Below are 14,899 nucleotides of genomic sequence, written 5' to 3' on the forward strand. Positions count from 1 at the left end.
CCCCGCGTGCTTCCGCCCTCTCTCCTTGGCGCCCTGCCCCCCTGCTGCGCTGCCCTGCCCTGCCCGCGCTTTCCAGCTCCCGCAGGTTCCCCGTACCGTCCGCGGCGGCTCCTCCGCAGTGCTCAGCCGGGCTGGCTGCGCGGCTGGTGGATAAGCCTGCGCTGCAATACATCCCGATGACTTTCCATTTTCTTGGAGTGCTGCACGGTGTGCTTGTGTTGGTGGGAAGATAGAGGAGCCGGCTCTTTTATCGTAGCCTCGTTACTACTGCTTTTTATCTGCATGTAAAGAAAGCTGGTGGAGGGTTAAGATTCCTCTTTGTAGCTTCAGGGTTCGGATCTTGAATCGTGCTTTGAAATGGGTATCAAGCTTCCCAGTAGCTGTGCTGACCAAGCAGTTTTTTTTCTTATCACTGTTTCAGCCCCAAGATGAAATAGAAGTTGAAGATGGGTTTAAACAGTATGATGGTAAGGCTTTGCTACAGTGTTATCAAAGTGTAACTCAAACTTTTGAGTATTTTGATCCTTTATGTACACTGTATTTGTACTGACTATTACTTGATGAGACTTAATTACTGCTTAATGCTAGTTGCCTGTTTTGTCTTAGTGATTAGTGCATTAGATATGGAAGCTATGATGAGTACCATAAACGCTTGGATAAAAAACCCAGTCAAGTTCGAACGTTCTCATGGGATCAACAACACACTGGATGCCCAGATCTTACAGGATAAGGAGGGAAGAGATGAAACAATCCACATTCTTATTGTTGAAGGCTTCCTACTTTACACCTACAGGTAATCAAATGTGACTTCACACATTCTGATTTTCACATGATTTTACATGATGGACGAACCTCCAAGGGAATAAAAAGACCTGTTCTAAACCAAGAGTTAGCAGCTGGTATTGACTACTGCTGAGTTTAGGTGTCACAAGTCTGAAGATAGCTCTAGATGCAGGAAATGGATGTAGTTTTACCTTTCCATTTCTTACCACTAATCAAACGGTCTAGCTGTAACCAAACATGTATCTCTTTCAGGCCGCTGATTGACGTATTCCACCACCGGTACTTTCTTTCCATTCCGTATGAAGAGTGTAAAAGGAGAAGAAGGTAAGTTTATCTTCCCAAGTTCCCTTGCTAGCCCAATAACGTCTTGCTCGGTTCAAGACTTTGTTTCTCTTAGATAAGAAAGGATAAACACTAATGTAGCTGCTGCGTTAGAAGACTAGCTTCCTTCACCAAACCAACCCAAAAGGTTTCTACCAAACTACTGCGTGAGACAAATGCTCAATTTAAGCACAGATCTTTCAATAGTCTCCCTTTCTGGTTTTCCAATGAAATGGTTCCCAGGTCTTGAACTATCTTGGGCTTTTATATTTGGCTGTATTGTTGTACACATACACAGTTCCTAATGCAAATGAAATGAGTTGAACTTGAAAAAGTTACGTTTCAGAGGAGTAAGCAGACAGCTATTTTACCCGAAGTTCTGCTAAAGCTTTAAGAGAAGGCTGTTCACCAATGTTAAGATCAGTCTGTCTTAGGAATCCTTTTTGCATCTTGAATGCTTTGGGCCCACATATCCAATTCCAACTTTTTTTGGGTATCTTTATGCTTGCAGCTCCTGCTAAATACCGACTTTTGATAAGCTCAGAAACTACATTGGAGGCAACAGGCTCAGGCTAGTGTATAGAGAAACTGAATGAACCATCTGTCACTTCCCTAAACTGTAATTAGACTACTCTTGAATAACAGTGTCTTAATTTATAGTTCAAGGAACTACACTGTACCAGATCCACCTGGATTGTTTGATGGCCATGTTTGGCCTATGTATGTAAAGCACAGGAAGATAATGGAAGATCTTGGAGTTGATGTGGGTAAGTCTTGAATGACAAAAGCACTTTTGAAAGATTGCTTTATGAGAGAGTGCTTTTCAAACCCGGGATATACATCCTGGTTAGATGCATGAGAGGAGTTGAAGCAGGTGGATGGAGTATATTTCTGTGATACCAGTCAAGTGCATGCTCTTTAAATTGGGATCTGGCAGGTTTACAGAAACATTGAATTATAGCGCTCTCGTTTTACTTTCTTTCTTTAAGTGCACTTAAATGGAACAAAATCAAAGGAGGAGCTGTTTAATGATGTGTATGGACAGATCCAGAATAAGATCGAAGAATTACTTAACATGCAGGTACATGTTCATGCTTGTAATTATAACTCAGAGGCAACCCTTTTAAAGGCTATGTTGAAAAAGCATGAAGCTGTAACTTGAAATATGTTCAATGTATATGTCTGTTTAGAAATAAGCTGCTGATTCTTGAGTGAAGATGATTCCTGTTTGCTCTGCGCTGTCTACCTGACTGCCAGTAAAGTTCCAGCTTCTGTGAAGACTCAACTCTTAAATTCAACTTTGTTCAATCTTCTCTTGAAACTGAGTTATATATGGTCATAATTAAAAAGCACTTCCCACCTGTCTGTCATCTTAATTTGTGCACTAGCCTAGTATGTGGCCTCAGATGATCTCAGTCTTCTAATCTCCAGTCTACTGGGAATTCTCTTCACTATGTTCTTAACCTGTGGTAGTAAAACATTATAGTGGAACTGATGTGAAGTGGCACAACTATCCTACGAGAGTGGGTGTGTATATACATATACATACACTGCTGTGAGGTCTTTCTGTTCAATAACCCGCATGAGTTTCTATAAGCCATCTAATTAGGCAGCAAGTATGCTTCTTGATGAAGAAATTAGGATTGATTTTGCTCTTCAAAAAATGAGAGAACAATAGGAGGTTTTCAGGCCATTTTACTAGCATTGAATTATTCTCTTAAATCCAGTGCATGCATTGATCTTGGCTGCAGACAATTCAGTTTAGAGTCAGGGAAAAAATTCTACATATACAACAGCTTTAAAATTGATTGCTCTAAGATTGCAGTAGTGTACTGTAGCTTAAGGCAAGTCCACACTTAAGTTCAAACTCGCTGTGTATCTACAGAAGTAGTTTAAGGCCTTGGTTTACATAGAAGAGCAGTGAAAGAACATAGGAAGGCTTAATCCCTAGTAGAGGGAAAAGTGAGTTTAGGACAAAAGCTTGATTTAAAGAAAAAAAAAAACCAGTCTACTAGGGGGTTGTCCAAGAGCAAAGATCTGTATTGATCCACTGTGAGACCAATCCTTTTTCTTCAAAAGAGTTTGACCAACACTGAGAACCAGCAGTTACTTCAAGCCCAGATGCATTAGCTTCCTGATAGGAGCCGGTCCTCCCCAGTATCCCCTGGAAACGGAGAAAGTTTCATCAAATTTTATGTATGTACTATCAAAGTAGGGTTTGAGGGGAATGTTTTTGTTTTACTCCCATAAGATACCATACTTGCTGAGAGATGAGTGTTGGGGGTTTGTTTTGGAGAATCATCTTTGCTTCAGTCAGGTTTTCACTTGGGCAAGGGGTGCCCTTCTGTGCAATTCAACCCTATTCTGCTTGAACAAACCCCTGTTAGGAGCAAAGTGCCCAGAATCCTCAGAAAGCTGAGGTCTTAGTCACGGCTAAGGATGCACTTCATTTGCTTCTGTGCTACTAAGGAACTAAGCCAGAACAGGTATCTGTACCTGGCTTTTTTCTGAATGATCACAGCAGCTCTGCCTGCTCAGAATTGAAATACTTACTTGAGTAGTGCGTTCCAATAGAGAAAAGGCATCATATCGGCTTTCATATGGTACATGGTGACTCTCTCCTTACTCTGGTCGATGGGAAAGGTCTCCAAAGGCTGACCGTCGTAGTCAAATTCTGCTAGAATCACCTTGTTGTAGCCTGTTACTAGCGGGCAGGAAGTGTATCCATCATACTGCAATGAAGAATACCCCCTTCTCGTTAATCTGAGCAAAGTCGAAATGCTGAGGTATTACTGTTAACATTCATTATTTCAAAATGAGTTATTAGGAGGTTTCCACATTTATAGCATTAATACCAGTGAGTTTGAAAGGCTGCTAAGCCAATTATGGTTTAATAACCATAACACTAAGCCATTTTATCTCAAATGTAGATTGTTGATTTACTTAACAACATTGCTTAAATTAGAACTAACCTAGAACAATAGGGCTTTGTGTCATTAATTGCTGGTTACTGTAACCAGCAGAGTAGGTGACCTGTAGATCGGGATGAGAGCTGGTGCTAGCTTTAATAAGACAGTATATAAACAGGATCTTGACTATAGCTGTAAGAATTTCCAGAGGATTGCAGGAGTATGGATGATGATACTCGGGTTAGTACCCCAAGGAATATTAATTCAGAAGCCGTATGTAAAAATGAAAGCCAAGTCTCAAAGAGAAATTTCAACATCGTTATAGGCTTAACATCTTCTGTGGTACAAAACCTTCAATTTAACTCCTTAAAAGATCATGTTCTGTACAGGGGAGGCAAGTTTAACATAGTACAGATGTGTAAAGTTTGCAAGGGTTTTCTTGGAGTAGGGATTAGATTATACTAGTCAACAGTTTTTTACTCTAAATAAATCACCTGCGTTGGTGAAGGACCCAGACTAATCAGCTTTTCAACTCAGAAGTCAAGGAATTAAACAGATAACATTTTTAACGGCAGTATCAAGAATATGAATTGTGCAACTCAATTATGACATACAGTATTTAGCCATTTAGCACCCCAACTGCTGATGCAAAGCCCTTCCTGTCTTCCGGTTCACATGGTTTAGCTGCGTGCAAGGCTTCCTGCGTAAGAACGGAGAAAACAGTCAAGGTGACTTCTCCCTAAGACAAGATCTGTAGGTACCTTTTTAGTTGGCAACTGGTTCTTCATTACCAGGGAAATAGTTTTATCAAGCACTCCAGACTGGGCAGCTACGTAAGAAGGAAGGAAAAAAGTGTATTAAGGCTTTGTTTCAGGCAGCAGTTACTGTTATTACTAGAGCAAACGCTACTAGCCAGGCATTTTGTTGGGACAATTCAGCTGTAATTGAACTTCCATGTCAAGTCCGTTTGGGAAGTTTACGGTCCCAGATAAGGGGGGGGGGGGGAAATTGGACTAATGCTTTGGCCTCACTGTTTCCAACATGCTAAAGCTTTATGAAACTTGAGCTGCGTGTTTTTAACCTATGCCCGTTCTCCTATGCTATGTTATACTTGTTCAGTCTTCCCAAACACTAAGATTCTGACACACTGAAGTTTTGTTTCATTTTGAGTGCTGTAAGGGAAGTATTCTAGACCCGTTTGCTGGAATAGTTGACTAGACCATTCCTCACATTACACCAAACGTACTACACAGCCTTTTTTTTTTTTTCCACACCAATAACATACTGTATTGCCTTTCTTTTTTTCCACCTTCTTATCTGCATTTTTTTTTAGTTGTGAGACCATACGCCTGAAGTGTTTGTATATTGGACCCTGTGGCTGTATGGACAGAACACGTGATTCTTCAACAGTGACTTATCAGTTGGCTGACACATACGCATGAGCTGCTGAGATAAGAGCAGAAAGTTTTGTTACTGAATGATGACGGAATGCAAGAGTAGTACACTCATTTTATGCCATTCCGTGAACACAGAAAATAGAATTGGTTCCTCCGTGAGGCATTTGGAACAAGAGAACTGTGGCTTAATGGCATCAGCATGGTCTGTAACTAATTAGCCCAGGAGACTTCGTTCTTTTTGAAAGCTGGAAATAATTGAAGCCAAGACCTCAGGAGTAACAAACTAAACAAAAAGCTTACTGTCACTCCCACGCTTTTCATTACACACACATGCAACTTTACCTACAGCTGCAGCAGTTTTTGATGTTGGAAGGTTGGTGCAGTCTCCAATGCCAAATACATTAGGATACTTTTTATGTTGCAGAGTTTCCTTATCTACATCCACCCAGCCAATTTCATCCGAGACAGGACTGTTGAGGAGTACATCGGGTGGCCCCATTGGGGGTGTGACATGAAGCATTTCATACTAGATGGAAAGAAAAGGCACTCAATGGCTAGTTTATCAGAGCAAGTCATATCTGTGTTGATAAAAGGCAACAAGAGCAGTGTGGAGATGGTTTTCTTGGTTGGTTTGTTGTGGTGTTTTTTTTTTTTTTAAACAAGTATTCAGCATGAAAATTTGCTCTCAAATTTGAAGTGCATCCTTTCATCCTTTCATGATGAAGTGCATCCTAACATGAACCTTATCAGGGAACTCCATTTAGACTGGCATAACAGTAATTTGCCTTCCTCCATATACATCTGAGACATTCCCAAGTTACACTAACCAGGCATACAAGACTCCAGGCATAGTTTATAAATATTTTTTTCTTCTCTCCACCTTAGTTTCAAACTTTTTAATCTTCTCCTAAAGTTAGAGATGGTACTCTCAGGAGGTAACAGCAGTATACAACGAAGCAGACATTACGTTGTTATAGCGTGGCAGTTATGTTACGGTATACAAGGAAAAGAAATAGGACCAAACTAGAGGTCTGAAAGCTCCTGACCTGATGAACTTCAGTCACTCCGGGTTTGTCCAAGTTTTCAAACACGGCTTCCTGCTTGTCTGCTCGAACTTCTACAAGGTTGCGCTTATAGTTAACAGCAATATTCCTCTCCTTTATTATTTCAAGCAATGCACCAGCATACTTCTTAACACCAAAAATGACACCAAGTGAAGTGTTGAACATTACGTTTGCTTTGGAACGTTTTCCTGTCTGCACAGAGAGATCAAATTAGCCTTTTCTATTAAGAAACCGTGACAAGCTAGCAGAGACAAAAGAGCTATGCTGCACTACTGAAAAGCTGATAGAACTATTAATGCAGTTCAATTATTAATGAAGTATTAACGTTAGAACTCTCGAGATACAGTTATTTCACACCATGTTAGAAGCTAGACAAGATAATCTTTGCCCTTTCTGAGTGAGGTACTGAAGACACCCCCCCCCCCAGATCGCTAGTGAGAAGAGGTGGCTGCAATTCACTGAGGAACTGCTGCATGCAGGTTAAGCACTTGTAACAGCTTAGCATTATATAGCGTTCTGAAACCTTCAGTTCTATGCATTATTCAGATACTTGCCCAGTAGATAGCTCATGAAACTTGAAGCCTGACACCTCCACCTGAAGATGTCTTTTGTTTCCACTATGCTTGCTTTAACAGCCTAGCTAAGGCTCCTCCTGATGCCGAGACAGTGCGCCACAAGGAGCAAGCATAGCCACTTTTCAGACTAGCAGAAAGACAAATGGCAACAGGTATTAGGTACTTAAAGCAACAAGAATTACCTAATTCCAGCCAGCATTATTTTAGTGCACCACCTGACGTTATAAGTCAGGCTGAGCACAGTTGTTTCTGTACCTCACCAGAAGCAGGGTAAGCAGTTCTTTCCTTACGGATTCTGAATTCTACAAGTTTCTCCAGTATTAAATATATGCTAAGTATTGATGTACAATTCAGTTAGCTTCATTTATTATACATTAGTAATAGAAAAAGCAACTCAGTCACTTTAAATTAATAATCCTGAGTCACACTCCTCTTGTGTGGTCTTTATTTGTTTTAAAGATCATATGAAACCCTTCGAACAAGCCTTCCTTCCAGCTGTGGGAACAAGCACTGACAGAGAGAGTAAAATACTTACTTTCCTCCAGTAGGCCTCTGATAAATACATGATCTTCTGAGGAGCCCCTGCACACTTCACTGGAGTATTTGGAAAAGTGAAGATAGCATTTCCTTCCTTGAAATCTTGTAAAGCTTTCCACGTTTTCTCTACCGTATGAACTGAATAATTGGAACCTATTTTAGGGTGATGAAAACCCTCAGGCAAGCCTTTGATCTAAGAAAATGAAATTAAGGTTTAAAGTACAGATGGCAAAAATTTTGTCATCATTGTCAATTATTAAATGCAGACTTGAGAAATAACTATTTAAGAAGCCTCTAGCAAAAAGAAAGCCCATACATACTTGCTAGTTGGCATTTTTTAAAATAAGCCTAGCAATCAGATATTTCCATTAGATGATTGATTTGGTAGATGTAACATTTACTGAAATGACTCTGGTCTGCAACATTTGTAGCGTAAGTGTTCAGTGCAGACCCAGACCCGAGTTTTTTGTAGACTAGCGCATGAAATTCAGAGTAAGAATATATAAAGTCACTGCCACATCATCATAAGTAAAAATCATGTAAAAAAAAAAAAGAAAGAGGCGTTATGAAAATTTATAAGGTGAGTGAACCTTTTCAGTAGTCAGCTGCAGATACCTGCATTTCCTAGGGTTTTAACTCAACTGTCTCCAATAATTATTTGCCTACTACTCCTACTATGCCTGAGCATCTGCTTACGAGAAAGGGAGTTGTCCCCATTTCAAAATAACGGATTGCAGAAATTCTGTGAGAAAACTGAGTCATGTTACATGCACTGCAATGTGTTTGGGATGTCACAGTTTACACCAGGAAGTATGCTGTTAGGAAGACAAATAAGAGAAACCATCCTTTTTAAACTGGCCGCTTTCATTTTAAAGCCATATAAATCTGTTACTATGAATTTTATTCACTACAGAGTAATAGCGGTTAACTGTATTACGTGGCTTCTACTACTGAATGCTGAATTTAGTTTTCTCAGGTTGCACTGCAGACATATGAAGGCTGAGAGGGTCGCTGAACACAGTGCAATTCCTCATTCCGCTGACCTAATCACCAGAATTTATCTGGTGTGACCGCAGTTAACTAAGACTAGCTCTTGCGTTATGTATGCCTTGAGTATCTCTTTGAATAGCTCCCAAATATATTATCGGGTACTACATCACGTTCAGGTCAAGCTAAAACCACTGGAGCCAAATCGCTCAAACATCTTGCCTTTGGGTTTTCCTCCTCCTCCATATCGCTATGGTCATTCTTGCGCCATACGGTGGTATTAACATTTTCCTCTGAGTGCCACTGTATAAAGCATACAGGAAACCTAACAGATGGGAAGGGCCCCAGGGCCTATTTAACCACAAGCGTGGTAACTCAGCTGGTTCCTTCTGAAGTGCATCCTTTAAGAAAGGTGAGGGTGGGTCAGATTAATTCTGCAGGACAGATTTTACTGGCTGCTCTGTGTTCCCCACTCCTGTTTACATTAGAGATGCTTCAGACTACAGCCAGCATACCTCATTATCTCATTATTACAGACTGCCTTTAAGTTCTACATTTAACTTGCTGCCCCATCTGCTGATATTACCGTAGAGGTGCAACAAAGCTGTCTTAAAAGACCTTCCCAAGGTGATTTGGGTTATTACACAGAGATCTGTGGAAGCAGTAAAGTCATTAGGCTGTCTTCTGGCTCTTTCATTTGTATTAGCGTTCAATACCTTGCAGTAAAAAAAGCATACTGAAAAGCCGTTTACTTTAGTGAATCATGAGGGTACGCGATGCCATTAAAACTAGTAAAAACACGATTACTGTTAAACAAATACCTTTTCGTAATGGAGACTAATCCCAAGGGCAATTATCAGATACTTGTAAGATATCTGTTGTGTAAGGGCAAAAAAAAAAAAGTATTTTAGACAAAACCCAAAACATTACCTCAAAGCAAATTTAAGTTATCTGACAGCAACAGAGTCATAAGGGAAGGAGATACAGGGAGCATTAGTAAAGTAAATGTTAAGCTCTAAGAACAATTTATTGTTAAAATGCTAACTGCATTACACGTTATACACACAGCCTTCGCTACACACAAAACCGAGTGTTTGGAACAAAATATTCTCTCTTTTGTGTTCAGTTTACTATAAACAGGGAAAAGACTTATAATGATATTTTAAGTTCATGTTATTCTAACCTAGTTATCTACAACAATTTTTACTAGAAACAGATTTTAGGATCAAGTACTTCTCATACGACTAAGTGGAATTTCCTGGCCTTCTAGATGCTGGAGGAAGGTCTTGCTTAATAGGCAGTTCCAAGGGGTTCTGCAGGAGGTGGACAGACAACTCATGACATTGAATAAGAGACTAAGAGTAATGTTGGGGTTTTTTTTCACATTATTACCTTGATATCATTCTCCAGCCAGACGCAGTTCTTATCTGGATCCAATGCTGTAACTCGAGATTTGATCCACTCAACACCTTTAGGCATTACGCTGCCTGTTGGACGTGCAGAAGTTGCCAGCTGCTTTGCACCACCACCAACCAGGGTCCACAGTGGCTGATAGTAATGAGTCTGAAAGAAATGTTCAAATGGACACTTAAGAACTGTTTAAAGGGACTTTAAGACGAAGGCACATCACCTCAAATAGGAAGCAATGTGCTCTTAACATTGTATTATTCTTAACCAAGAGTTTTGCATGACAAAGCTGGAGGGATGCGTGCATCTCTATCACGGAGCAACAAATTTAGAAGGCTTTGCATTAAAAGATGGCTAGTTGGCTTCCCCTCCACAGTTAAAAACATGAGGTTGAAGAAGGATGAGAATCAGACCAATCTGGTCAGATACGTAAAACGCTTACTCTTTTCGATGCTTTCCGTCCGAGGAAGACTTACCTTACTTGGCTCAACAACAGCCACATTTCCTGCCCCCACTTTCCTCTTCATCCGAGCACTCATGGTGATTCCACCAGTGCCTCCACCCAACACAAGTACTTCATAATAATCCTTGGCAGCACACCTGGCTGCTGTATGTAAGCCGAAGGAGCTCATCTTCTGCATCCCTGGTTTCAGCAGCCATACGCCAGGACGGAGACAGGAACAGGAGGACACTACGCCAATGGCTGACATCCTTCAGTTAGCGGGAAGCTACGAGATAAGGAAAGGCGCCAGTAACAATTACAGAAGGTAGAATTTATATTTATTTATATGCCTGGGTGAGTCTTCAAGGCAAGAATTATAATACTAAACTTTTGTTGCAGCTAAACCACTAATTTGCAAATGGATTGTAATCACTTTGGGGAAGAAAAAAAGAAAAAAAAAGTCAATCATGGCCTCTGCCAGGAAATTGAAATTTCATACAAGCAGATGAATTCTAACAAAGCATAAGAACGTTTTCTGGTTATGGTGGCAGGAAAGCATATCTGATCCTCTAGCACAGGTGGTGCACATGCTGTAACTCCAGCTGTAATACTACAATCCTGAAGAGATGAGTGCCGCAAAAAGGAACAAGAATTTGCTAGATCACTGTAATATTGAACGAGGTAGTTATGTGAACACACTGAGTGCCGTTCCACTAACTGTCGTATGTCAGCCAAACGCATCATTACGTTTGTATTTTAACGTTAGGATGTACCAGCGTACGCACACATCAGACACACCCCCTCTCGCTGCCTCTCAGGGGTGCAAGCCATTAGGGTAAGCATGCCAAGTTCTACGGTGCTTTGAGCAAGGGCATGTGTATTAGTGTATTCTCGCAGGAGAAGCAGCGAGCCCTAAGCTCGATAAGAAAACGAAGTTCAATGAAACAAGTTCACATCTTCCTAGATCTGGGATCTTTGAGTATACCCAAAATACTTAGTTCTCTACCCATGGTCACCTCTTAGCTTTTATATCACCAAAGTAGCTGGAAATGAAGGTCAGAAACACGTACTTATCCTTGCTGCGGCTGCACCCTGTCACCTGACGAGTGGGAGCCAGAACCCTAAAACATGATATATCTTGACAACTGTAGCACCAGATATGCAATTGCGTTCTCTAGAAGACAGTCAAGGTTAACCCACGCTCCCCTCCCTCTGCTAGAATGAACAAGAGCTTTTCCTGTTCTAAATCCATTGTTTGCACACGCTGAATATCAGTTTTTAGCTTTTCAGTGATAAAACAAGTATAAACTCATTTTAATTCAGTTCCTTATTGTCACATTGCCAATAAAGAATGAGTAAGCATTATAACCTGAAAAGCAACTTACGACAACACTTTCCTGTGTTCTGTACCTGCTCCCCTTTGTTTAATTCCTTGAGTCATCAGGCAAGAGTTCCAGCTTTTTCACTTAAAAAGGGTAGAACTCATTTATGGTACTTGCAGGCTGGAGTTTGAAGACTTAACTAGAAACCTCAAATATTTTAAAGAAAATCTTCCAAGGTCAGCTTCAAAAATTCTCCACCATGCTCGATGTAGTTGAGCAATTCATTCTGCACCTTCATGTGCTATCTTAACATCCCTCATCCCCGTGTGCCCCGAATTCCTTATGAATTCCCATTATTAACCCCTACAGTACAATTAATTTGGGACAGAGAGGGAAAATCTCAGAAGTGTCCACTGTAAAAACTATTTTAATAGTTTTGTTTTACAGGAAGTTTCCACGATGCAGACATTCTTCCCATCCCCCCTCCCCCTTCAAAAATAAAAACCCCAGCTGTAGAATAAGTTAGTTTCACTTTAGAAGGCTGTTTATCGTGTATCTAGTGCAGGCAGTGATCTAAAGATGCAGACAGACTGCTCGAGCAAGGGGAGGAAGTTGTTCTAGCCCTAGAAATAAAAATTACCTGATGGAGATGTGTGCTGCTTTCTCCTAGTCGGAGAGAGATGAGTAGTGAAGAGTAAGTTTTGCAACCTCCGTTTGCGAGATGGTTTTAAGGGGGACATGCTGGTTCTGGAAGCTCACGAACGCAGGATTTTGCTTTGGGCTTTATTAAACACACACAACAGGCACAGTGGCCTGCTGGCTGACAATACACAGCACACCCAGACCAAGAGAACAAGACTTCGTTTTTGTTGTGCCAACTAAGGAATAATTATCCTCTCTGACCAAACAGATTTTGAAGTGAGCATGCTTATAAGCACACACAACATATACCTTAACTAACAGCAGTCTTATTGATGAGAATGCGGTACTGTGTTGCTGTTAAGCTGTTTCAGAGTATACAGAAACAAACAATCTGAAGTGTCATTTGTAGACAGCTCTTTTGGAAAGAACAGCAAAATCCTTCCTATTAAGGTCCCAAGTTAGGCAGCAGCTGTACAACTGAGTCGGTCAACAACACATCAACCCTCTACTTTGGACGCTGGAGATAAAGGAACAGGGGAATTATAGAACAAAAATGAAGGTAAAGGGGAAAATTCGTAGTTAGCCTAGTGAACTGAGCTGAAATTTTAAGCTTTTACAAGACCATTTTAACACACAGCACACTTACCAACTGTCATGTTTTGTTGTGCATAGTGTAAAGGATGACGGGATATTAGCCTTACATAGCATGAAGTCACGTTTCTAATGAAGATCCGTATACAAGTCTCGGAGCGCTGCCTGGAAAGATGAAGCCCGCAAATACTTCTCCACCTTAGTGAGGGCTCTGCTTAGCCTGAGACAGTTCTGCTGCTTAAAATTAGTTCTGTCACCAGGAGAGGTAAGTCTGTTCTACGAATGCTTTCAAGACACGATGGTTTGTTACAGCCTGGGCAGCTTGTGTAACGCTACTGCAGCACAACTCACCTAGCACCACATAAAAATCAGAGCCACGTGACCCACAGTAAGTCCACAAAAAATATCATTTCTACCAGGAGAGCTAGCATTTCAAAACTCCTTCCCCCCCTCCATTTTTAAACACAGATTTTTTTTTTTTTTTTTTTAAACAGACTTAGCTTGAAGATAGTCAGTGACTGTCACCACCTCCATTCATAAATCTTTTCCCTTTTACTGTAAGGCTATTAGTTTGCATGCTTTTAGAATAAGTCTGATTAATTAATACTGAAGAAAACGCACTTAAAAAAAAAAATCACAGTTAAGACTGACCAGGAGAGCTCAGCATTATTTAGTGTTTGAATGCCATTAAGCAGCTTAAGGTAGTACAAGCATAAAAATAGTGACTTTTCAGTTAAAGAAAAAAAAAACAGAAAACACTGTCTTCCAGAGTTAGTGGCTTATATCCCTTTAAGAGATTGAGAAAACAAACCATAAGGAACTACCTTCATTAAGCTGTTCTTAAAAAACAAGTGAATGACATTTCTACCAGCATCACAGAGGAAATGGTTACCAACTTATTTAAACTTTTCTTTAAAGAACCACCTTGCTGAAAATAGGCTTATTAGGTAACGCATTACAATTTAATATTTTTGTGTATTTTAACCAATTCCAATCTGTATTCCAGAAAATAGCAGATTCAACAGAACAGGATAAGTGTTCCTCAGCCAGTTCTGTGCAGGGCCCAAACCAGAGCAGCTAAAATCCACCCAACTGCACTCGTTACACCTTTTGCTATAACCCACCATCCAGCCCATAAACAAGCTCCAAGTGTACAAGTTATCTTCGGCTACAGTTCTCCATGTATTAATAGCCAACAAGTAAATAAAATCAACCTCCACGCAATAAAGACATGGACAACAAGTCAGAAATACAACGCTGGCAAATCACAAGAGAAGGGGTTAATTACAAGCGCTCAAATTCAATCTCTTCTCGCATGCACGTAGCGGGTCCGCTAGCTCATCTGCCACGGGAGGCGCGTGGTCACTATTAATTTTGCAGTATTACCCACACAGAGGGGGTATCACGGAACAGGTACGACCTCAGAGCCAGGGGACACACGCAGAGTACCAGGTGTCACAAGCCATTCTCTCGTCAGGTCTATAGATCCGTATCCAGTAAATAAGCCTTGAGAGACCGAACGTTTAGCTGAAGCGTGACGCTTCACACGGAGACACGCGGGACAACTACACTTTTCTTCCTCTCTGGAGCATCTGTTGTATGCTCGGCTCCCCAGGTGGACTACTTCGCTGAGCCAGATTCTGAACCGCCCGCTGCAGGCAGTTAGAACAAACCAAGTCAGAAAAGTCTTACTAGCAAGAGTAAAGATCATTGCAACCGTCCTCTGAACGGCTGGCCACAGGTTAACAGTTTAAATACTCCACCCACGCGCAAACACTCGGCAGCTCCAGCGTGCCGGCGCGGCAGGCAGCAGCTCTTCTCCCCGTCGCAAAGCCTGCGGGCCCCGCGGTTCAACCTCTCGACAGGGAAACCCCCACCGGCCCCCGAGGCAGCCGCCCGGCGGGTCGAGGCGCGCAGGTCCT

The 14,899-nt window shown here is 41.2% G+C and overlaps 2 protein-coding genes across 3 annotated transcripts in view; one reads left to right on the forward strand and one right to left on the reverse strand.

The window, feature by feature from the left end:
* Positions 1 to 2,480, forward strand: part of LOC103922785 — a 6,785-nt gene extending 4,305 nt beyond the window's left edge. The window contains exons 4-9 of the mRNA XM_009330986.1: positions 257 to 467; positions 607 to 793; positions 1,036 to 1,107; positions 1,765 to 1,871; positions 2,094 to 2,185; positions 2,295 to 2,480. Of these exons, the coding sequence (XP_009329261.1) occupies positions 257 to 467; positions 607 to 793; positions 1,036 to 1,107; positions 1,765 to 1,871; positions 2,094 to 2,185; positions 2,295 to 2,300 (675 nt within the window). The 3' untranslated portion in view covers positions 2,301 to 2,480. The remainder of the gene's footprint in view (positions 1 to 256; positions 468 to 606; positions 794 to 1,035; positions 1,108 to 1,764; positions 1,872 to 2,093; positions 2,186 to 2,294) is intronic.
* A 301-nt stretch (positions 2,481 to 2,781) lies between these two features.
* SQRDL (sulfide quinone reductase-like (yeast)) overlaps positions 2,782 to 14,899 on the reverse strand; it is a 24,327-nt gene continuing 12,209 nt past the window's right edge. The window contains exons 1-10 of one of the 2 annotated variants that reach the window (XM_009330933.1): positions 12,385 to 12,542; positions 10,457 to 10,708; positions 9,966 to 10,136; positions 9,395 to 9,448; positions 7,585 to 7,779; positions 6,457 to 6,666; positions 5,753 to 5,936; positions 4,775 to 4,842; positions 3,658 to 3,836; positions 2,782 to 3,268 (exon numbers count right to left, since the gene is read on the reverse strand). In XM_009330933.1, the coding sequence (XP_009329208.1) occupies positions 3,211 to 3,268; positions 3,658 to 3,836; positions 4,775 to 4,842; positions 5,753 to 5,936; positions 6,457 to 6,666; positions 7,585 to 7,779; positions 9,395 to 9,448; positions 9,966 to 10,136; positions 10,457 to 10,690 (1,353 nt within the window). In that variant the 5' untranslated portion in view covers positions 10,691 to 10,708; positions 12,385 to 12,542 and the 3' untranslated portion in view covers positions 2,782 to 3,210. Of the gene's footprint in view, positions 3,269 to 3,657; positions 3,837 to 4,774; positions 4,843 to 5,752; positions 5,937 to 6,456; positions 6,667 to 7,584; positions 7,780 to 9,394; positions 9,449 to 9,965; positions 10,137 to 10,456; positions 10,713 to 12,384; positions 12,543 to 14,899 lie in introns of those variants that run through there. The other variant, XM_009330931.1, reaches the window with a different exon arrangement.

This window comes from Pygoscelis adeliae, unplaced genomic scaffold, assembly GCF_000699105.1.
Source record: "Pygoscelis adeliae isolate BGI_AS28 unplaced genomic scaffold, ASM69910v1 Scaffold318, whole genome shotgun sequence".
NCBI classification, from domain to species: Eukaryota; Metazoa; Chordata; class Aves; order Sphenisciformes; family Spheniscidae; genus Pygoscelis; species Pygoscelis adeliae.